The 25,624-nt window shown below is 36.2% G+C and overlaps 1 protein-coding gene across 15 annotated transcripts in view; it reads right to left on the reverse strand.

Annotated features, from left to right (window-relative positions):
• The window catches only part of EPB41L2 (erythrocyte membrane protein band 4.1 like 2), a 120,332-nt gene that overhangs the window by 66,301 nt on the left and 28,407 nt on the right, over window positions 1-25,624 (reverse strand). For all 15 annotated transcript variants that reach the window (XM_075035700.1, XM_075035713.1, XM_075035709.1 and 12 more), the window contains 2 exons: window positions 4,368-4,852; window positions 2,787-2,999 (listed from right to left, as the gene is read on the reverse strand). In XM_075035700.1, coding sequence (XP_074891801.1) covers window positions 2,787-2,999; window positions 4,368-4,838 — 684 coding nt within the window. In that variant the 5' untranslated portion in view covers window positions 4,839-4,852. The remainder of the gene's footprint in view (window positions 1-2,786; window positions 3,000-4,367; window positions 4,853-25,624) is intronic.

Genomic DNA, 25,624 nt, shown 5'->3' on the forward strand with positions numbered 1-25,624 from the left:
TCATTACTCTCTCCAAGTGATGGTATCAAGAAAGTCTGTAACAGAAATCTTAAAAAAGGATGCGGAATGTACTCAGACCACTTCTGAGTCTCTAGTACCACAAAAAAAGAGGCTTGGAATAGTTTTGTGTGTAAACTGGACCTGGAGTTGGCAGCAAATTTATTTTCTATCCTCCCCCACTTATCACATCTATTATGTGCACTCTTCAGAGTCCCATGACTTCCTCTTCCAGACTCACCAGGTGCATAGAGAAGCAAGGAACTCCGGCACATGTGTAAAATAACAGAAGTAAGAACTAACTTATCTAACTTATAGTTATCTAACTAACTATTAGTTTTGCAAGATCTCAAAGGACAAGTGAGCAATATCCATCCAGTATTATACTATAGTACACAAAAGGACTTGTACGCGATAAGCAATTAAACTACCAGGAAGCCTACTAAAATCCACAATCAAACAGTGTAGGGACTGACTGATGGACACTGGAAAATGAAACAGCACAAGAGAAGAAAAAAGGCTTCAAGCAGAAGCCTGCACCACCACATGACTTGTAATGTACGTGCTACATCAAAAATTGAACAATTTACGTTAGACAAAAATGGGAATATTTTCAAGGAATCAGCCGGGTCTAGGAAATGCCATAACATCGCCATTATTTTGTCCTTAGATGAATCTGAAAGATATATCTAGATGCAAATTTTAACTACTCTTCATAACTCAGATATTCAGTCTAGGCACCACAGCTCATCAGTTAGTTACATCATGCAAAATGTAACAACTACCTTCACAAGTTTAGTCCAGAACAAGTATTTTTCCCCCATTCCAAACAAATGGACAGTCCAGTGCAAAGCATAAGACAGAAACATAAAGGAGGAGTTGACTTTAGTGAGGAAACCTATGACCTTCTATAACAAATATTAATTCTCCACATAACTACCAATGCATTGTGCTTCTAATACTCACTTAAAAGCCTAGTTGCTGTGGGTGTCATATTAGGTATGATCTTGCAGAACATGCTGAGTCATATCATGTTGCTTGGTTACATCTTTAGCTTACTGAACCCATAAATGAAAATTATGATATTCTGAACTAGCAGCTTATATGGCCATAGAAACTTCTTATCACCTTATGGCCATCCCATATGACTCACAAAGAGAAATGACTATGACTGGAAGCAAAAAGTAGAAGTGAAGCATCAGAAAGCCAAACAGACTTCACCAGCTGTTTAATTCACTGGATTCCTCTTTTTCACAGAAGTTTACAAATAATTGAACCCAAGAACAGCTTAGAGCTCCTGTCCTGCGAAAGCAACTGCTGAAGAGCAGAGGGGTTTTTAGGATTGGGATGCAGCTGTGCAAAAGAACCAAGCTTCATTATTAGAGCCTGCCTTTAGTGCTACTAGCTGGAAGAACTTTTGAAAATGTCACCTACACAACCTTTGAGATACAAAGCTGAAGTCTTCAGGTACTATCAACATGGTTTTTAAGTGTTTGCAAAGTTTATTGGAATTACAAAATAGAACTAAGCAAATTGTAATCTGTTTTACAACTGACTGGCTGGAAGTATGGTTTCTAAATATAAACTGTCCTACAAGGAGCACTGTCTTCTTTCCAAGGGGTCACAATATCCCAGCATTAAATAAATGAGCTTATTTCTGGGGTATCCATCAATCCAGCATGAAGTAGGAAGTTTCTAGTTAAAACAATTCCCAACCCTTCAGAAAGTGTGCCTGGAGAAGTCATGCAGTTTATAGTAGTCAGGGTTGCATCTTCTACTGGCAAAAGTGATTACAATTGAACTTTCTAATAGAGAACAGCCTCTCACACCTTTGTACTGAAGTGACTGGCATTTTTTGGGAGACAGTACCAGCCTGAAGTAATCTGCTGACAAGATCTACTTACTACCTTACTCATATAAAAATTTTCATAATAAATCAAACCAAAGGTTATTTCACCAAAATAACATTTGGAATGCAACTTTTTTCTTCCTTTCATGCAATTACATGTCTCATAATTTAATCTTGATCTAAAATATTAAACAACTACTATTTGAGTTAGAACTTGGACACTGTGGTCAGACTGAAAGAGAGTGTATGTGTATATATGTATATACACATACACACACACGCACATATATATATTCAAAGGATATTAAAGCCATAAACCCCAAAAAGCTATTTTTCCATTTAGCTCATAGTCCCTACTTCTGTTAGTGATCTTAAGTCAGATTTAACAGACAAATATACACAATATCTAACCCAGGGATTTACAGCTGTAAACAAGCAATCCATGCAGCCATGAAAATGTGGAACTAGAACATAACTTTAAATACAAATATGTATTTTATACCTGTAACAGAATTTTCATTTGAAGCAAACTTTTTTAAACATTGGCTCTCCAGTGAGATAACTTAAAAAAAAAAATTAACGAACAAGACAACTTTATTAGTACATGTGACACTACCTTCAGGAAAACCTTAATCTTTTGCAAAAAATTCAAGTTTGAGCTGTCAAACTATCACCATTGAAAGGATTTGGATATTGCATTTTATCTTACTTGCTAGTGTACCTCAGAGTCCATTTTTAAGGATAAACTGATAAGGTCTTAAAGATGGAGATTTAAAATGAAATGTTAACTGGCTCCTAATGATAGCAATGTGAATGTAATATTTTAATGAGCTCACTAAATATACAAAAATGTATTTGTTAAACTCTCAGTGCAATGAAAGCAAAATTTCTTTTTCTCTATAGAAAAAAGAGCTCTTTATATAGAGACTTCATGCCTTACCTCTAGGTCACAGCTGTATTCCGTGCCATCCAGAAGCATCACTTTACACTGCACAGTTTTAATTTTCTTGGGAGACTTCTGAGGAATGCTTTCTGTTTTAATTTCAGCTGTCTGCACTTCTTTTGTCTCCCTTTTTTCTTTTTCTGCTTGTTTTTCTTCCTTTTCCTTTGCAACTTTCTCTACTTCTGTTTCTTTACCATCTTCTTTGGCAGGCTATATAAAATACAGTTAAACAATGATTGAAACTCAGGAAGGTGAATATTTTTCAACTTGTTCATTTATTTTATAAGCTACTAATAAATGAAACATTGAGCTTTCATTAAAGTTATGCACATACTGGAAGCACAATAACCAGTGTAAGCATTCAGGTCTTCCTTTGGGGACCAGATATTCTTGCTCTCAAACCACAGAAGGTACCTTTTTTTTTTTTTTTCCTTTCCTTGAAATGAGATAATTCTTTTAGTGTTTTATTGGAACTTTTTTTTTCCTAACAGAAACTAACTTAAAAAGAAGCTCCAGGAATTATACAAAACTAAAAAACAGTGTTTATGAAAGTCAAGTTATACTGAGTCACGGAGAGGTTGAGGTTGGAAGGGACCTCTTGAGATCATCTCATCCAATGCCTCTAGGGTCATCTAGAGCAGTTTTCCCAGGACCATATCCAGTTGGGTTTTGTGTATCTTCACAGATGGAGACTCCACAACTTCCCTGGGCAACCTGTTCCAGTGTTAGACCCACCATCACAGTAAAAAAGATATTTTTGTGATTTGAGATAAAATTTCATGGTTTTAATTTGTGTCCATTGCCTTTTGTCATTTAACTGCATACCACTGAGAAGAGTCCGGCTCCTTTTCATTCCCTCCCTTCAGGTATTCATACACATTGATAAGATTCCCCTTGACCCTTCCCTTCTCCAGGCTGAACAGTACCAGCTCTCTCAGCCTCTCCTCATATGGAAGACTCTCTATGCCCTTAGTCATCTTCATCACCCTAGAATGCGAGGTTTGAGTGTTAAGAACTGACATGCAGCTTTTCAAAAAGCAAGACTCTGGAGTACTGCAGAAGGTGCCATTTGGCTTGGAAATCAGCACCAACCTCCCAGAATGAATCAATAAGGACAGTGACACGGTTTCTAGGTAAAGGATAACAAAAATTGAGATTATAAGGAGTCAGAGATAATCCATTTGTTATTTGTTGTGGTTAAAGTCAGTAAGGAGGTATTTCTGTGATGCAATGGCTTCAGAGACAAAGCCAACTTAAGAAGCTTCTCCTCTTATCCCTGCTCATTTCTACCACAATGATACAGTTCAATGTTCCTTTGAAGTATGCCAAAGCATGAGTTTACACTAAAATTAGACATCTAGAGTGACTAGAGTAAAAAATGGTCTGCCAGAGAGCAGGAACCTTTAAAACAAGCTATGCTACTTGTAACTACATCAACCCAACTGCACAAAAGGCCAGATAGTAGCTGTCATTTTTTCCCCGATACGATCCTAACAAAATTTTACATGAATTACAGAAATCATGAATCAGGTCTCATTAAAATTACTCCAAAGCATCTATTAGCCTTTCCACATGTACCTGTGTTTCAGCACTACTAACAGAGTGTTTTTCTTCTTTGTCTTCTGCTTTAGCATTATGCTGATTTTCAGCCGCTGCTTCTTCTAAGCTCTTTTGTGGCTGAGCTATGCGGTCTGGTGCCTGGCATTCACTTTCTTCAACTACTTGTTGTTCCCCTGTGGTCCTTTTCTTGGTCTCATCTTTGGGCTCTGCCAAGGTGTATGATTTTTGTTTTTTAAGCCAGGGTGGGAGGAAACGAGAAATACCCTTGCTTTCAGGTGAAGCTTTCTCCTTCTTCTGGCTACTTGGACTACTTTGGCTAGTGGGTGCTGGGACAGAGGAAGAATCTTGAGCTTCTTCAGAGGGTGTTTCCCCAGACTTTTGATTTTCTGGAGTCTCTGATGCTTCTTCAGGGTTGTCCTTGGCTTTGTCTGGTCCCAGCTGCTCAGAATCTTTCTTTACTTCAGTCTCTGAGCCAACTTCAGTTGTCATTGTCACAGCTTACACTAAAAGAAGCAACAATAAGAAGTTTTGTTATGTAGCATCACTACTTTTACTGACTCTTACGTTATTTTCAGTAATTTGCAGTAATAATCTACAAGAGTGTCTAAATTAAACTTATTTGGGTTAAAGAAATACTTCTTTTCAAATTCTCAGCTCAGAAATAAAACCAGTAAGCTAAAACTTAGTGCTCTGCAGATAAAGATTTTCAAAAATACTATTCTAGAGAGATAGATCTACCAATAGTTTCCTTCTTCTTGATAAAAATTTAAGTATGCTCACTGAAATGCATTTGTTTTATTATAAGCTACTCCTAATGTTATCGGCCAAGATTATTTCATGAATAACTTCAGTTCTCTTTCTACTAGGCTCCTTGGTTGACCCAGAAGCTCAAATTTCAGAAGAGCATCCACCTTCTCTAGTTGAACTGGTATATACAACCCCCTTACTATTCAGTGACACTTATCAATACACCACAAGTTTTATACAGAAAGTCTTTTTAAATCAAGAAAGAGTGCATGCTTCCAGTTGTTCCCTTTTACATTAAGAAAAGCCATTCTTGCCTTAAAAGAGACTCAATTAGGCCTCATATAACTCTTCCATCCTCCTTATCATCCATACCTTTTCAGCAAAGAAGCAACCAGTAGGCTTACAGTTGACATTATCAGGAGACACTGACTTTAGATGGGAAGTCACAGCTTTAGTATTTAAGTTTCAGTTTATAGTTAAATCTGTTGCATTTGAAGTTAAGGGTGTACTTTCACAATTTCTTTATCTCTGTCCATGGTAAGCCAGTGGTGGGGATGGAAGAAAATGAAAGAGCTAGCTTACCAAAGAATAGGAAAAAAGGATGGTGAGCTCAATATTGAGTATAAAACAAATTAGAAATTGTAAGTCAGTGATACTGATTACTAATAACACTTGGAAGCTTTTTTTTTTTTTTAAAGTAAGATTGGGTTCTTAATCACGAGTTCATACCAACCAACATAAAATCATACGTACTCTTATACTCTCTCATCACTTCTGCCTGCTCTTCCTTCAGTGAAATTAAAGACAAATCATAATACTATAACAACAGGATATGTGATAATAATCTTTAATCTCAACATTATTGGTATTTCTTGAAAAAATACTAACTAGAATAAACAAATTTTGTTAGCTGTGTGGCACTGGATTTTGCTGTGTTACTTTGAAAACAATATAATTATTTTTTCCAATTTATTGAAGTGAGCCAACAAAAATAAGCACACCAGGGTCCAGCAAAGTTTAAAATGGTTAGATTGCATTAGAACTCACTGGTATTTATCTACAACCTTCTTAAAACAATTAGTTTCAAACTGATGGTCTGTTTGTCTGGCCTGAAGGTTAGCAGGTTAGTTACAATCACATTTATAACTTTAAAATATTGGGCCCTCTCAATTAAAATTGACTGCCATCAATGCCTGCCATTAGAGTCAGAACGCTATAGGTCCAGGACTCCTGCTGAACTCAACAGCTGCTGCCTCCGTCCCTGCCCAAAAAAGAGTCAAGGAGAAGGTAATCTAGTTTCATCTTGATGCAGTTAACTTGCACAACACTTTAAACCGCACTTGAAGCCAACTGGAAACTAGTTTAGGTCACAAGGCTACAGCAACATTTTGCCTCTGGGTTTCTAATCATGTTCACAAGTAGTCAGAAGTGAAGTTAAACTATGCCATGCCCAAGGAGAAGAAGAAGAAGGAAGGGGAAAAAAAAAACCAAAACAAAACCCAAACCAAAAAAACAGAAGCTAAAAGATGCCCAAATATACAAGAGAGAAGCCCTTCTGGCAAAAGAGATGGACAATAAATATTGAGCCAAAGGAAACAAACTTGACAGTTATCTTAGTAAGCAGCTTAGACATAGGAGCCTTGAACTATCTACAGGCAAATTCATATTAAGCAACTACCTTGAGACCAAAAGTAACTACATGTTGTGGGTGCTTCTTTGTTACTTTAAACTTCACTATCTAAAACAAAGCATTCACCAATGGGGAAATGAAAGGAAAAGTTAGTACCTTTACTGCTATACTAGAAACTTATGAATACATTTCAAGCTTAAATATTACAGTTATGTGGCCATTATTTTCACTTTTTATAAAACCCTTCAAGTTTTAATACTACTAATAAATATTAATACTTTATCACAACAAGCTTTATGTAAGTATTATTTATCTCAGAGGTAACAGGCCTCCGAAAGGCAGGTTTCCATTTGACTAGCTGTTGAGATTAAAGAACTTGCTATTTAAAGGCACATATTAGTATGCTAGCTTTAAAGCTACTACTAGTCAAATTACATTTTGCTATCATCTTCATACCTTACACAGAATTGCTACTGTTCTTTCCTAATGGTAGGTATCAATCTTAATAAAAAGAATAATGTGAAAGTTTATTATCAAGATGAACAATATATAGAAAACCAAAATCAACTTTCCCTGAGAGAAAAATCCAAACTTTTGCTGATCAGAGAGTAGCAATCTACTCTGCTTAATAAAGTCAAAATGGAGGTTTCATTATTAACAGAGACAGTGGTGATTTTTTTCTCATGCATCTCTAAGAAAGAGCCAATTTCTTCTCAGAAAGTAGCTAAAAAATTTTAGAGAACTTGATAAACAAATCTTTAAAGAAGCTACAGGAAAAGGAAAATCACTGTATTTCATGCATGCTTCTTTTAATTTTCAAAATATACAGAAATGCATTAAATATATGCACACAAAAAAAGTCATGTTATACCATTCTCCAAATTAAGATCATATTCTGCTTATATAGTCAAACAGGAGACATCTCCAGAAAATTCCTTAGAACTGAGCAAAATAAATCACCCTGTAAACATGTTCCTATGATATTGTTCTAACAATAAAAGGGACTGAGAATACCAAATTACACATCTTAACTCATTAAATTTAGACAGGATAGCAGTAGGTGGTATAAACTTGCTCAGTGTGAAGCAAGAAAGGTTCTGCATCTCCAAGTGTCCAGGTTTTCATAACTGAAGTTATAGCTAAAAAGAGAACTTGGCTTTATACTGCAGAAGCAAGGGAAACTTGTTACAGCCCCTGTCTGAATAGGTCTGTCCACATTCATTGAATGCCTTCATTTGATGCAAGAGGTGATTTCTTTCAGGAGCTCAACTTCATATAAGCTTGTAACTTCAGTGCTTTTCTGGGGGAAAAAAATAAAAGAGGAATAGAGAGGAAAAACCTACAAAACAAAACACACCTCTTCCCTAAGCCTGTGGATTTCTTTATACTCCCAGTAGTCTCTGAATGAGCTGTTAAGAGATGGATGAATCTACTGAACAAGGGCACTGACCAAGAGTGTAAGGGATAGTCTTCTCAAAATATCCACCTTCTCTACCACAAGCTTTATGTATTTCTTTTTTCTAGAGTTTCATTTTGGCACAATAATCAGGCATCCCTTGAGAAACAGAAAGTCAGGTTTATCTGCCCTTCCCTGCGCTCCCTTCCCTTGTACTCACTGTTTCAATGCTCTGTCAGATCCTCCAGTTTTGTGGTTCACAGGAAAAACAGGTGGTGAGGCACAAAACATTGGACTTTTGCAATCAGAGCCAACTTTGCAACTTGTAAAGTTTCTGATGACTTGACTACAGTCAAGCAGATCAAGTAACCAAGTTATCTGGAAATGGCTTTTTCCTGATCCCCTCCTGTACTGACAGGAAAGACCTTGCAAGATCCCACCTAGCCCTGTGTCTTAACAGCCAACAATGTGTCAGAAAGAAAATGGAAATAAGAAGCAGACAGCATTTGTCTCAGAAGTAAGATCAGGAAGAAATAAAATAAGTTAGGTTGAAAATTTACAGCTCTAAACTTTAACTGCATTTTTTCTTCCCCTCCTGTCCCCAAGTAAACTCTCATTTGCTCTTACTGTGTAACATAAGCACCCTACACATTTTTGCCCCTTTAGTGTTTTCAAGCTCTGTAACAGCTGCAGCAGGATAGGGTGTTCCTTATCTCACCTCTTTCATATTGCAAGGTAACATTAAATCCATATTTCATTTTTAAATGAGAAAGGAAAATAAGAGTAAGACTTGCACCAAGAGTGGAGAACAGAGAACGAACCTTAGGGAGATGCTCAAATGGAAGGATTACCAAGGTCTGAGCAAAGAAAAAAAAAATCTTCATAGATTTTGTAATTGGCATTAAACTACTAGTGATAACATCTTTATCTTTTGTAATCCTCCTGAAAACCTGGCTCATGCAGATTGAATGTCTACGCAAACTCCAAGGACCAAGGTGGGAGGGCAAAAAGCATTGGAAACCACCTCATAACTTCTGAAAAGGAATTAAGTTTGTTAAAACAGGTCCCACTTTTATGGGGAGCAGATATCCTGCCCTAATCTTAACTCTGCCAACTTCCCCAAGCAAGAGTGCTGCCCAGGAAGCAACTGAAGACAACAGGTATTCTCTCCCTTCTCCATTCATCCCTTCCTCTCCCTTTTTATTCCACTGAGGAGAAATTAATGCTGGCCAGCATTCACACCTGAAAGCAGGGCAGAACACTATATTCTTTCCTTAGCACTGTCTTTCCTCTCAAATATACAGATTTGTCAGTTGGCCGATACCTTTCTTCCAGCTGCTAGCATAAATTCTTGAAATGTAGTTGTCTGACCAGAAGGATTCCTGCCACCATAGATAAACCAGAAGACATATCGAGTATAACATTAATTTTATTAAAACAAAAACAAAAAAAACAAACAAACAAAAAAAGTGGCTCAAAGATCACAGACAACATTGAACTAAAAAACTAAAACCCCTGAAAGTTTCCTTTCACTGTAGTTGATAATTTGCATCTTAATTCACTGCTTCCATTATGGTATTTCTTATTCAACAGCACAGATGAACAAATACAAATCCTTTTTCCTTGCATCTCTGGATGTCATTTTACTCATTTTTCTGAGTATATAAAAGTAGGAAATGGTAGTCCTAAACTTGTTTTTTCTTTTTCAGTTTGTCACTGAAATTCATAGCAAACTCAAGAAATCAAAATTGCTTTGATATTATATCTCCACCAGTCTACAAGGATTCACATAGAAACCATCATGTTGTAGAAGAAAAAAAAAATATTCATCCTACTTCCATTGAAATAAATTACAAGTCAGTGCACTAAAAGCCGCATGGGTGTCTGCACAAGTCATGCAATTTTCTGGATCACTATATTATTAATAATTCCTTTTTAAAATCATTACCTTTATAAATATAAACTAATTGCACACTTGCACTTCCAAATATTGAAGCTCACATGGGGTGCACATAAAAACAAAAAGAGAGCAAAGAAAATTTCTAATGTCTGAAAAGTGTACACAAAAACCTGAAACAAGGTCATATGTATTTCAACTGCTTATTTGGGAGGTTTTTTTGTTTTGTTTTAATGAAAGTTTTATTTCTTGTCATATTACTTGATTTGAAGCACAATAGAAGACTGCTCTGTATTTCACAGTTGGTTAGGACAGGTCATTTAGGAACAACATGATTGCTCATTTCAACACATAAAATTTGTTGACATAAAAGCCATAAAAGAACTAAAATCCTAGCTGGAATAGTCATTCAAATTTTACAGAGAGTAAAAGGGTCTGGTTTAACCAGTAGGTAATACCTGAGCAACTTGGTAATACACCCAGAAGACTTTTCAAAAGCATAAATCAATTATTTTCTGTGGAGTACAATAATTTATACTCCAAATCAGGCTGAAAGTATTAACTAAACTTTCTCTTGCATTTCTGTTAAATTTTAAAACTTGTATTTTATCATGCAAGTAAACACGAAAACTCACAGCATCACATGGTTCTCTGCAGCACACCACTGTGCTGCATCATTTTGCTGAAGGTGCCAGTATAACCTGTACACATTCTATTAGGAGACAAAGCAAAATGTAAATCCAGTTTTACCATTTAGTCATTATTTAGGTGGATTACTACAATTACAAAGACATGGAGCTCTCTGAATGCAAAGGAATAAGTTAACAACTAAAGAATACAATCTTCAACTTTGAGATCCTTAAGGAAGAAAAAAATCCCTAAAACTGGCTTAGTTACATCAATCCACAACATTGACATTGTACAGCTTCCAATAAAATACTGATCTGCAGTCAAACACCAACTCAAAAAAGCCCCAGTTCTCCCACAGGAACTTGCATCTGTCTCAGTATTTATACATACACAGGAGTGTATATACATACAAACAGACATACTTTGACTACTGAATCTAATAATTTGGATTAAGTTCATTTTTAAGCACATTCCTGAAAAAAACAGATGAGACTAAAGTCAAAGATCAGCAGTTTAGCAAACTACTGAACATGTTTTAAAAAGTTACAACAGAGAACCCAGAGGAAAACGTTTTGCATGTACAAAATCTAATCAGCTATTTTCAAATTAATATGACCTCTAGTGATTGAACCCAAACCTAAGTATTTACACACTGAAGGACTGTTTCCGTTCGCTCCTTCCCTGTTGATCACTGTGCACAAAAATCAAGGTTAACTGCAGAGCCTGAAGAGACAGGCTGCAGACTCTGCTTTTTAGTTGAGTCTCAGCAGTAGCCACAGGGCAGAAGCCTGTCAGAGTCCATCAGTTTCCCACGCTGTGACAAGACCACCGGAGCTGGGGCATGAACTGATCTCATGCTGTCACGGCTCTTCTTTGTAGGCTTAGAAGGTAATGCATTGATAAACAGACTACCAAGAACAATCCTATGCCACATATAGCCAAAAACAACCCCAAAATTATTTCTTTTAAAGCTTTACAGTTCATGGAGGAGCCTTATGCAGTAATCCAGGTGACTAGACAACTAAAGGTGTGTTATGATTCAGACTTTTGCCATCGTAATAATACCTCCTGCTACAAATATTTATCCCAAACATAAGCCAACTAAAAATCACCTTTCCTCCTTACAATTCTGCTCTGTCTGCTAAACTGGGAGCTTATCTGCAAGGAGATAACCAGGTGAGCTGTCATTGCCAGTCTGTACATTGGTCAGCAGATGGTGCCATAATAGTTCTAAAAATCAGTAGCACATTTCAAAGCTCAAACTTTAAAAGAGTAAAAATATTCCAATTTCAAGTGTAATTCCCAAATTATGACAAGTAATTGAATGTTTTCATAGAAATATTTACATAACTTATTTTAATAAATATAACTTGAGAGCCAGATGATGAATTACTACTCCATGACAATAAAAATTAGTTACATGTATACGTGAACATGTGTGTGTCTAAGTATACACACATATTCACGTAGCATCTAAGCTTATCTCCAAGAGCAGAACTGGCACAAAATGGTATCTTTGCAAAGGAACTCATTTCTATCTAATCCAGTTTCCAGAAAATTCCAGGCGCGTCATGGTGGCTAGCAGCCCCAGACAGAGTTAATGGCAACTATACTCATAAGCATCCTTTTACCCAGATAGTGAAGTCACTATTCAAAGTAACAGGTATTTTGTTAGCCTTCTTGTTTACATCCATGCCATCATACAGCTGAATATTTGCAAGCATACAATGTTTGCCCCCTAAATACAGTAGCCTACCTGTATTACTAGGAAAACATTTTTGTACTTACATAAATACTGAAATATCATTAAGTCTCTAGAACCAATTTCTGTAGTGCTACAAAATTATTGATGATGTGTCATCATTCCTTGCAATACAATGAATACACAGGACTCGCCAGAAAAACACTGACAAGTCCCTACATAGAATGGTGTGAACTTAAAAGATACTGCTGAAACAATCATATAAGACAAGTACTAGATTAATTCTGAAGACCACTGTGAAGTCCAAAAAAAAAAATAAATCTCGATATAGACAGCAAATGAATGAAATGAGACAGAGAAAGCTGTTTCTGTCTAAAATTGCAAAGTGAGTATCTGCAGTCTAGATAGTTTTATTGTGAAAATATTCTATTATGCTGACACATTTCTGTAAAGCAACTCTAGGGAAATTACCTCAACTCTTTGTAAAGTCAAAACAGAATTCAGGAACATTACTATTTCTCAAAATCTTTTTCCCCTTAAAGCAGCACAAGACTACATATCTATTCCCTATCACTCAAGTGCTCCCAACTTTCATAAAACACCTGCTGCAGGCCATCTCTATTTTGCCTGGTGAATAACTTGGTTAATACAATCCATATACAACTTAAAACAATTCGTTTTAAAGGATAATTCAGTTGAAGGGATACAACTCTCCAGAAAGGAAAGATAATACTGAGAGACATGAAAACAAGTGAGAATTCTTTAAACACTATTTTGTTAAAATTTGTCTCCTGACACTAGGTAGCAGCCTAAAAATTTATAATAAAACATAGAAAATAATATTAGAATGTGCTGTTTCCCAAACTAAATGAAATGCATAGAGAACTGCATCATCTACGTAATAGCACCCATACAACATATAAAGCTCATCATAAAAATAACAACCCCAAAACCTTCAACAAGATCAGTACATAAATACCTTTCAAGTGCTACACGTAGCCCAGTGGCGATGCCCACATCAAAATTTCTTTGATATTACATTTAAGAAAGTATACATCTTGCAGCTCTCAGTGCTATCTATACCATACCCAGGGATAACAGGAAACTGTTCCTTTTCTACTTTTAAGCTACAAATACTCTGATATATCAAGGCAAAATAATAAATCTCAAAAAGCAACTTAATTCAAATCAAGAAATCTCTCTTTGCCAGAGTACATATGTGCATATATAATCTGTTTATCAAGCTAGTTTTGTGCTGTTCCCCAGCACCGAAAAAATGTTGTAAGCTGATGAGATTCCAACAGTCTTTTTGAAAAGCTGTACTGAACAAGAATGACCCCACCCAAGCCCTGACACTGCTAGAGAAGGACATGCTCAGTGGAAAACTGGGATTTAGTTCCAAATTCATTCCAGCAGCCAGAAAATGAACATGGGTCAAGAGACAGCTCTGTTTTCCTGTTATCTGTCCAACAAACTAACACCACAGTTTTAGAAAAATCTCTGCCCTGTCTTTAAAAATCAACATTGCAAGTTTACAGTGGGTTTTGACTGTTCACATTAAACCCTCACGATAACCACAATTTTAGAGATTAAAAAAAAGCAGTGAGCATTCATTTGTTCTGAGCAATGTTGTCCCTCCAATCTCCATTCCCTTCCCTTCCCTTCACGCCATTCCACCTCACCAAATGGTTGTTTCTATAACAGTGCCATAATTCCACTGAAGCACAGGCAAATATTTCATTTTTTCCAATTCTTCTTGGGGGGGAGGGGGAGATCTATTTGGGTTCTGTAAATTATTTAGCTTGTTCTGATTTGGAGGTGATTGATTTCTAGATATACAATAAATTTTTCATTTCCAACTTTCATTCTTTCTATTTATAATGCTTTGTCAAGTTTAAAAACGGTTTCTTTTTATACTTGCAACATTAAGTTTACTCTTGCATAAAGTATGCTTCCAAAGCACTTAGAATAACATGGTTAATCAAAGCACTTTCCAGCTCCGGTTGAAAAATAATGTACTAGCACCTGAGAATTTTTTTTACTGCAAACTGAGAGGCCCCAGTGTAATAAAGCTTCTGGACACTAGAATCCCAGACGCACATCATTGTTTTGACAAGTATGCATTTCCTCTTCAGTGGAAGTCATATAGAGAATTATTACCATCTCGCATATTTAGGAAATGTACAACAGCATGCAAAAGAGGGAAATGATCACAATACCAGGATTCAAGGTCAGGAAAAAGAAATGAGAAGCAGCTAATCTGTGCTTTTGGTAGAACACTAGTGACAGACCCCTACAAGAAGCACACAATTGCAAATAATTTTCATAAGCAGGTAACTTTATTTCATCAGTATGTCAAGGCTAAATGTCATACAGATGCAGACACTACTGAGATCACATTGAAAATGCCTGTTAGCTTTTTATTTCAGCTAATCCAACTTAGGAACAATGGCCAGAAACCAACTGACAAATGCATTAAGACAGTTTGCTCTGTCATGTACAAGAATAGAGTTCAATAGACAAAAGTTGTTTACAAAGCTTCAGGGTGTAAACATAGCCACAGAAGTGCCTTTTTTGGCAGCCACACCAGTTCAGTATTTCAACTTTAAAGTGCACTTCATTTTTGCTACTATCAAACATAAGCACTAGAGAGAGAACTCCAGCTTTGACAAGCCGGTTTAACAATACTGGTTGGTGTCTGCACATTACTGAGGAGACAAAAACTTGGAAAAAAGTGACATTAAAATTATAAATTATTTTATGTAGGTGACAGGTGTAGAATCTTCACCTGCTACTATTTTTTTAATGTCAATTTTCCTGAACCAGGATGCAAGTTGAAATACAAAAATTGATACTGCCACCACTTCCTACCAATACTGAAGTCCATTTCAAATACTTGGTTAAAAGGCATCCCTAGCAATTAATCTTAAACAAGCTTAATCCAAATGCCAAATAATTGCAAAATTTCAAACTATATGGTGAATTATTTCTGGATTTCTGCAGGTAAGTTGCAGCTGTCTCTTTGCTGGGTATGTTGCTACCAGTATGTGAATGAGCTGTTGAAGGACCTGCAAAGATCTTGACACACATGCAAGTAAACAAACCCAGGCTACTAATTGTATAGCATATTTTATAAAAAACAAACAAATAATAGAATAGTTAAAAACATGATAATTCACAAGTGCTGCTGCAATGAATAAATGCTATTCCATATTCTCTGCCAGCTATCCCACATTCCCTGCCAGCTATCCCACATTCCCCAAATGTCAGAGGTTAGCCACCCGAGATATCTTGTGTTGGTGTTTTAATTTTTATGTTTGCAACTAGCACAAGCTAGCAGAGTCTTTCATGTGCTACTGGAACAGAAGTATTCCCTTGAAAGAGCAGAACCAATTTGCTTAGTGGTGTCCCCCCTCCTGCCCCAAATAATTGTAATGCGCCTAAAATGATATATGTAAAGCAGAACACTGCAAACATATTCCTACATACTTAAGTTTACTAGCATATGTAATGAACTATTGAAACTACAGATAATGCTGCTCTTCAGGAAAGTACGCATCTACTGCTCTTGTGGGAGCATAACATTGCCAATCACAAGCAACAAAAAGCAGTGAAGGAGAGATGCCTCTTAGCTGAGCAAATAAAATTGGCAGCCAAATCTTCATCACTCCCATAGGCTTTTCTGAATGCTGGTATTTGATTAGAAGACTGAAAACACCAGCAACTTTTACAAAGTTTCCCACTTTTCATGGTAATGGCTTCACTGCCAACAACATTTCGACCACTGCAATATCTCTGGGCTAGACGAAGTGAAATGATGCCCTGGAGGTCAGAAACAAGGCTAATAATACTAACAGGGAAAAAAAGCGAAAGATAAAATTATGCCAATAATGCTGGTTTTGTGCCTGGACTTCAGCACTTAACATGCTTATTAGTCATCTAAGTGCTTTAGCTGTTTTGTGCTTTTTGGAAGGACATTCCCAGCATGAAAGATCGTAATATAAAACAGATAACAGGATATGCATGAAAGTCCCAAGGGACTAACTATTCAAACAAAGTTTTCTTTGGAGAGTTAGGGAAAGATGACAGATAAGAAAGATTTAAAAGAATAATTCATTTGTCAATACTAAGAACAAGGTGGGGAGGACTATTTAGAACTGTCCTGTAGAGAAGGAAAAAAACCAGACAGTGACTTGCCAAACCATGACTGCAATGACATTCTCATATAAATATACATCACAAACTGCAGTTTACCAAAGCAGCCTCACCCATTGCAGAAAAGTTTTTTAATGACCACATACAAATGACAATGGTGTGTTATTACAGTAAGCTTTCAGTCCAAATTAAGTAGAGGCTTTATTCTGCCTTCTTAGGTCACATTTTCAGTTCTCATTCTATATATCCAGAGAAGTTTCAAAGCTTTGAAACAGTCCTAGGCAAACACAAATCCAAGTTGACAGCAATTTATCATCTAACAGTTTTATTACACAAACATACATAGCACAATATTATGAGCTCCACATCAAAAAGACTTGTTTGAATGAAACTCCCGATCTGCATCAGTTTGGGGGTTTCTTTGCTTCCCTTTGGGCTCATCAGTTTAGGTACTTACTGAAAAAATGCTCGAAAGCATATTTACCCTGCTGTTCTCTATAGGTACACTTCTCTTGCATTTAATCTTATATCCAAGACCATGTTCAAGCATGGATTTCCCCTATTTTATCTAAATTTTTCTTAACTGTGAAGTACTTTGAAATATAAAGCAATGAGAAAGAGAAAATTGGTATAAGCATATAAACAGACCAAACTAATTTCAAATTTTTCTTGACCATAGTATACTGATTAACAACTGTTCTTTTTTTGCAAGAGCATATTCCTGTGTGGAAGCTATACAAAGCACATACTAACAAAAAGGATAAGAGACTCAGACTCTTGTTTAAAATTACATCATGTTCTCTCAGAAATCAAGATCACTTGAACAATAGTTTCCAAAGTGAGATGTCAGAGACAAAGAACTGGAGCTCTGGTCCAGATGAAGTCTGGGATGTGCTAGTCCAAGAAGTCTGCCTAAACATATGGGCTTCAGCAAATATAAGACTGAAAAGTTCTAGCACTTAGAAAATGTGTACATTTCTGTGTCTGTGTTAAGATGAGAGAAATACATCTATATGATAGACTTGAGTTTTGGGAAACAGTATGAACATGCATATTAACGTTAAAAAAATTCAGTAACAACTGTGGATACAGAAACACGGTAAAAGGGTAGGACTGATACTGTAGCTCTCAATTCTCTCTTTCTTTTATTGTGAACAAAAAACTTTGGAAAAAACAAGCTAACAGTAAAAAGATACCACTGGAGAGAAAGTCAGGAGTAAAAAGTGGGATGGGGGAGGGAAGGAGAAAACAGGAAACAGACACTGAAGACAAAACAGGAAAAAAGGTCATGATTTGTGTAATAGCCAAAAAAATGCAGTGAGGCCAGAGAGGGGGGCAGGGTGGGAAGACACCAGAATCCTGGTATGGGCTAAGTTACATTGTAGAGGCTACTGGACAGACCACAAGATCTCCAAGTGTTGGTCCTTCAAGTGCTAGGTCACAGGAGATCCAGCAACTGTCATTTCACCCTCACATATAAAATCCTGCCCAGTAAAGTCATTTAGCTACAAAAGAATTTGTGTAAGAAAGGGCAAATGCACACCTATAGGACTGGGAAATGTAAACCCCTTAAATCTGCTGCCCTTATGCTATGCTGTTTCCACAGAAGAATTTCTTTTCAAGAGCCTAAAATCTCTAAATGCCTCACACGAGGCAATACTTTAAGACTTTTCCAGAAGCTTCTTCATTTTTGTACATTAATTTCATGACTTTTCAAGATGTGTTCCTCTATTCTAAGATATAAAACAGAGTGCTCCTTCCTTTGCACTTGTAATTATGTATTTATTTTTAAACTGCAAATTCTTTCCTTTGGATTGTCTAATGGATTAAGTGAAAAGTTGTACTTCCTGGAAAAACTGGGTTACTTTATCCCCAAATCCCTAAAATGACACAATTCTGATTAGTTCACTTCTGTTTTTCAGGCATATCTACACATCCTTAAGTGTTTCAGTTCCATTCAATACCAAGATTTGAGGCATAATATTTCAACAATTTAACTACATCTTCAGCTCACCAGTTCCTACATAGTAAGCTTCTTTCTGGTTTTAAAACACATCATGAATTATATCCCCTTTACCCTTTGTTGAAGAGCTCAAAGATCAAATACCTGTCTAAAATATCTATCTGAAGACATGTTTTGTGGTAGTTACAAGATTGGCTAATCTATAAAAATATTACTGATTTTGGCAAAAAATAATTTTACAGATAGAGAAACTTGGGCACTATGAGGAGAAAGTGACTTGCAAGACACACTCACTAGGACAGTAGTAGAACCAAAGCAAAAATAGGTCTCAAGGCCTCCTCTCTTACATACAGGCATTATAGTCTTTCATTTATTTTCAGCTGAAACTCGGATGTCGCTTCTCTCCAAAATATATAAGGGTGACAGCCCAAAGGAGAAGTTTAGTTTTGCTTAGACAATAGTAATACTTCCAAACTTCATATAGAAAAGAGAAAGTGGAGACAAGTCTTTTTAATCTGTTTACTTTATTAGATCCTCTAGATCCACACAAAAATTGTACTACATATGAAGTGTCGTTACTGGGTTCTGTGGGAGTTACAAAACCTACAAAAAGTTGAAATGAGCTTTTTTTGTTTTAAAATTATAACCTGGAACAGAAGTATTCCCAGCTCAGTTTCCACTGAAATAACTATTATACAAGCTAAAAATTTGTTCTCATCAAGTGATAAAACATTTTCCTGTTGAACAATCCAAGCTAATTTGTGTTTGTATGACATCACTAAAAATCTGAGGTCAAATTAGAGTCTGGAGGAGGCAGACACCACTAATTATACATTCCAGTTCAACAGAATTGGAATTCACCACAGTTATGCACAAATGAACCAAATTCTCATCTGTATCAGGTGAAGAATTTTGTGTTGGGAGATTCCTTTTGAGGTACTGCTGTCATCAAGTGATTCCCTGCAACTTCATTAATCGCTATGACCACATTTACACAGAAACAATTCAATACTTGAAGCAAAATGAATACGCAGTCTTTCTTCTGCAAAGAAAAATTGCAGCATTTCTCATGCATTTCTTATGCCAATTAAAACAAAGTTTCATTGTCTTCTTTAACAAAGGAGAATGGATTTTAGACTGCACACATCTACAAAACATACTGCAACACTTGAGATAAAAATTGTAAAGATTAAAGTAAGCTTACTGAAAAAAGGAAACAGAAATGAAACTGAAGGCATTCCTTTTAAGATATACAGATAAGTAATATAGCATGCTTGGTGTGACTTCCAAATAAGAGTTTCAAATTGTTGAAAAGACAAAACAATTTTTCATCCCACAAAGGTTATATGAGCCAAAACATTGTACCATACTTCACATAAAATGTAAAGTATGCTAAGCTACCCAAAGAGAGTTCAAAAAAGTTGAGAAGTGATTTACATAATTCTTATTCTGAAAATGTATTACCAGCTTGTGTTACCCCATGCTAAGATGCACAGATAAGCCTTTTAAATATATATATATATATAGCCATATGACAGATACATTTAGATGGAAATGGCAAAAAAAGAATTGTGTTGGAGCACAAAGTTCCATAATCCTGTAATGGGAAACAGAGTCCCTAAAATTCCCAAGACATAGCAACAAGGATGTTTTAAGCTGTGATGTGTGAGCTTCACCATTTGCAACACACAGACACCTTTCTCACTCCATATTAGTTTAATGTATAAACATCTTTCATCCTCTTTTCTTCTCCCTCCCCTCTTGTACCTTCACTTAATCTTATTTGCTTTTTTTAGAATCTTCCTGATTATCAATTAAGTCCTATGCCTTCCACTCTTAATTCCATCACCATTGCTAGAAAGCCAGGGTGCCAAACTGTGTCAAAAGCCTGGCTTACATCCAGTCAGTTTAGCATCTCACCTGAACAAACAGAACATAAGCGATTCAGTATGCAAGCTGGATTTTTCTTTCAAATCATATCCACAAGAGAACAAGCAAAATGAAGCTGTTCATGAAATTGTGAATGCCCTTATTTGCCAACTGATCAAAACCCCCCAAAAACCTCACCCAACAAAAAAAAATTAAAACAAATCAAATTTAGTACTTAAAAGCTGTTCAACCTAATCAGAAATTATGCCACAGGCAAATATATAATACGAATGAAACAGCTTCAGAAATAAAGAATGCGTTTCTGCAGCTAATTTTTTAATGAGAACTATACTACAACCTAGTATTGGGGATTTGGTTCTGCCTGAAGCAACTGGAAACCAATATAGCCAATATATCAAAGATGTCCTGGGATGCTGAAACAAAAGGAATTCTGTTCTTCCTTTTCTGTGCATCACAACATATGTTCCAGTTAGTGTTCCCAACATCCCCAATAATTGGGGAAATGGCTGAAATCCTCTTAAAACAAAGAGATAATCAAATCTGAGAACAGTCCAAATCTCCAGATTTTTCTGCTCTAATCTCCCAAAGTATCTTGTTCTGAAAAACATGGATTGATTACGTTCTTGATCCATAGTCTATGAAGACCTCTGCATTCCCTAACTGAAGGGATTACAGGCATCAAAAACCAACACTAGAGCTCCTTTCATAGGGAATCTCTTCCAGAACAGCCCCTGATTAATGGAGATGAAAGGGGAAGGCCTAATACTTCTGAAAGAATCTGCCTGACAAAAAAACCAAGGCAAAGCCTATCTAGAAGAAAAGGTTTGTACGCTCTGTTGACGTTATCAGTGACCTCCTTTAAACTGTCATGGATGGGATGAATAGCCTAAGTCACCAATCCATTTTATGACTGCTCAATCTGAGCCAGGGTTTAAGCAGCATGCTGTGCTGCGCTGCACAGGCTGTGTTAATCTGTCTACAAGTTAAGATCCACGTAGAGCTGCAATCTGCTCTTGCCCAGCAGACAAAGAATCTCCCTCATCTTCGCTCTAATTGAGGACTGCATTTATTTAAGGAGTAAATTTTCCAGTTCAAACAATGAATGTAAAAGTTTCAGGAAAAATTTATATTCTGCATTACTCAGAGCAGGTTTTATTGTTTGCAGACCTCATGCAGAGATGGTAGAAATATCACATTCTTTTTATTCTCAATTTTGAACATGATGCTATCTCAAGAATTGGCTCTAAGTAATCCTTGGTATATCCTTTAGTAAATGAAAATAAACCCAGCAGGAACGAAAATCAATTATCAAAAGAAAAACTGTAAGAGGGAGAGATGCCATTTGTCTTTTCACTAATTCCTAGCATTACGGGCCTGTGGAAGAAGAAAGAATACTGAAGTCTCTTGGAAGCTGTGCAATATTTCTTCTACTTAGTGTTTAATCCCTTCAGGAAACATAGCAAGAATAAGAGAAATGCAAACAAATTTTAAGAAGCTGTGTTGAAGCAAGTTTTTCTTCTTCTAGTTCTGAGCACTTTGTTGAGAGTGATCCAAGAAAAGCCCTTAATGTTTAAAAATTAAATTGATGGGGAAAAGCTAATATTTGTAAATGCTGTTTGGAAAAAACCAGTCATTTTGTAAAGAAATAGCTCTGTTTGTATTTCTGTGTTTTTAAAATTCTTTTAGGTTGCTTTAGTCACAGGTGCTCAAACAGATCTGACAGCTAGTTTTAAAATATTAAAATCTCCAAGTTCATTAATGAAATTACCATAAGACTCCGTAAAGCCACATTCTAAAGATATTCAAAGTTGTCATCTGAGACTTCTGTGAAGCCCTTCTAAAGTATTCAGTCTAATCTTTCACGAATAAATGGATTTTTTTTCTGAAAAGGATAACCAGGAACCATGAAGTTCTATGTATGGCAAAGCAATAAAAAACCTCGGGGTTAGATGCCAACTTTAAGGTATATTCTAAATAGAGCTAGAAGTGACTACTTTATGGACTGAATTTATTGTCATATTTCTTAACTTAAACAACTAGAATAAGTATCTCAATATATTATACATCCTGCTTTTAAATCAATTGCTCTGTAGCCAGTATTCATTGATCAAGTTCATCAATAGGGGGGTGAAAAACTTGTTATCTCTAAGGTCAGCACAGCCTGTGGAAGAGCATTATTTCTCAGGATTGACTATGCACACAGGTTGTACTAATTTGAAGATAAAACTATCTTAAACAAATACATCCCCTGATTTCAACTGGTTGGCAGTAATGCTCTATCAAACTGTGTGCATATACCTGCACATAGATGTTTTCATTATTTTTCTCAAGAAACACCCATTTCTTTTTGTTCAGTTGTTGTTAAAATTGAGCTGTTTCAGGAAAATGCAACACTAACATTATATTTGGCATTGCTATTGTGATAATCAAACAATTACCCACACATTCAAGTTACTATTTACCTTAATATATACTTACTTTTATTCTTAACTTCACTGTATGATGTTGAATTATAATTTTTTATTTGTGATTAATACATCATACTATTTAGAATGAAGTTGAAATTTGTTTTCAAAACACAGCATAGAACACTAAAACTACATCAGCGAGATAAAAATTTTGCAAAGATACTCAGTTTGATTGGAAACTTGGTGTGTAAAGAATGCATTGCTATTCTCAAATCTGATTTCAAAACAAATCATGCTTGCTAAGAAATAGTGACCGGCTTTTTAATTTAAGTGTGTCAGGCCCAGCTTCTAACCAGACTCCAAAGACAATGTTCCTTTTCAGGAATTAGGCAGCCCATAGGTCCTTACTGTTTTTCCCCTGTTAATGTACTTCTATATTAAATCATCTCACCTCAACCTCTTATTGGTAAACTAGTTCTGATAACTCATTTTAAAGCTCTTACATAATAGTTTTTAAGGATTTTGACCTGCTGAGTTTTTCTTCTGCCTGCTTTTCAGTATGCTTTTAAAAATTTTCAACACTGAAAGTGCTAATAGTGTTTTAGCATATGGTCACTTACTGTATAAGAAGTAGCAAGGTCTCTTCCCCACTCCCAGTCCCCAGTGTCTTGCACACCTATCAGATAATTCCATTGGTCCTTTACAGCTCTGGCACTGCACTGCACAGTCTGTCACCCTATTTTGAAGGGTAAGAAGATGTATCATAGATTCTACCAGGCTTGGTAGAAGTTTGACATGGGTTAGTTTGTTAGTACAGATGTATCCAACAGAAGTTTGAGCTACCCCTCTTCTGAATTTTTGTGCCCAAATATCTGTATTCATGTCAATACTTAACAAGTAGCATTTAGTTCCCAAACAAAACTGCATACACCTCGAGATTATGCTATATCACAATTCGCAGTGCTATTCTGAACACATACATCAGCACATGCACTTGTATTTGGATTGGTACCTAATGAACAGCATCAATACTTGACATACATTTTTGTTGATCTAGCCACATCTCAAAAAATGTACTGTTGAAAATAAGTTAAAAACATTGATTTCCTTATGCTAGATTTCCCTTTTTAAAATCACATCTCTCTAGAAAACATATGTTCTCATAGCTGCCTTTCTCCAGTGTCTCAAAGTAGCAAATGCATGCCTGTATACACCCAAACTACTTCAGAAACTAACAATGGTTATAAAGGAAGAACTGTAAGACTCGGACACAACCATTACGTTTTGGGGCTGGTAACCTGAGTTGCAACATTTTTGGTATTTCAGCCAATTCACTTAGCTACATCAATAGCAGCTGCAGTCACATTTTTGACTGTAGAATAAACACATTCTAAAAACATCCAAAAGTAGTGTATACTTGGCCATTGGAAAGAAGCTCTGTCAAACTTCTCTCCCCTTACACAACTATATTCCTTAAAGTTCTGAAGTTACAAATATGTGATCAGCAAACAGGCAATGAGAATAACTCTAGGCAGAAATAATAGTATTTCAACTCAAATCTTGAGTAAAAGATGCTCTTAGTGAGCCAACAGATTTGTTTCCAGCATGAACAAGAAGCACGACTGCTATACTGGTAATGCACCCTCCCTAGCTTTAACCTAGGTATGACCAGTAGGAAATTACATATGCCAAAAGAGATACAGTGAGTTCTGATCCCTACAGGATACGTTATCAAATCTCCATATTGTTCTAATCCAAACATTAATTGAACAAGGCTCTAATATGCATTATCCTATTCGTATCTTAGATAAGTCTAATAAATTGAGCAGCACCACGGATTTTTCCTTAAATACAGGGATTTCTTTTCATACTTGAAATCATGTATGTACTCTTAGTGGGTGAAATGTGAAAGGAAAAATAATGACCAGACCATTACAGAACCAGATTCTCTATTCTGCAAGTGTCTCAATGAGCAGGGTGGAGTTTCAATAAAATTGTTAACTCTTATTTCCCTGTTAGTGCCCTTCGTGCAAATCCCACATGAAAATCCAGTGTGTTTTGCTACTTCAGGACCATGAGCCCTCCAAGGAAACTTTTCATACAAATTCTGCAACTGAATAGCATAGGAGTAAAACAGGAACACTTCTGTCCACAAGCAAGTGTGTATGGTAGTTCCATCTTGCCAGAAGACTTCAGAAACAAGTGACTCCCTTTGTATTGGAGCTGTGTAACTATAGGATGAACTTAAAATTGAACACCAAGAACCCTTTCTTTAAGCTGGTATATTCTCAACCTCTCACTATCCATTAAGATTTCTTGGGATTTTTTGTAGACCAAATAGTTGCAGCTAAAAGAATCAACAACATAGCTGTTTTAGTGCTCTGCACAGTGCAGAAGACCACACATATTAGTCCCCGTTTACTAGCAGTGTGCAATACAATTTACATCTTTCCCAACAGTTGCATCAAAATACATTTCAAAACCACCAGATCTGTCAATAACATTAAACATTTTAGACAAAGTTAGTTAAGGCGAGTGTCCCTTTCTCCTTACTATACTCCCTTCCTCCATTCGTGTCACCTCAGCACCTTGAGATACTGACTCCCACACAACAGGTGATAAGTTTACTTTCAATTCTTGATGGCCCAGGGAACCTATTCCAAGTCTTTAATAGCTAACAATTCAAACATCCGAACACTCACCAAAACTGAAACTAGGACCTGACTTACATTGCTGTCATAGTGCTCAGCATCTCCTTTATGCACCACTTTACTCTTTCAGAATAGGAACACAGAAACACAATGTACTTTCTCTGCTGCTTTGAACAGACAACTCTTTTTGTAGCCACTCAAAGAAT

Source organism: Buteo buteo, chromosome 9 (assembly GCF_964188355.1).
Source record: "Buteo buteo chromosome 9, bButBut1.hap1.1, whole genome shotgun sequence".
In the NCBI taxonomy this organism is placed as follows: Eukaryota; Metazoa; Chordata; class Aves; order Accipitriformes; family Accipitridae; genus Buteo; species Buteo buteo.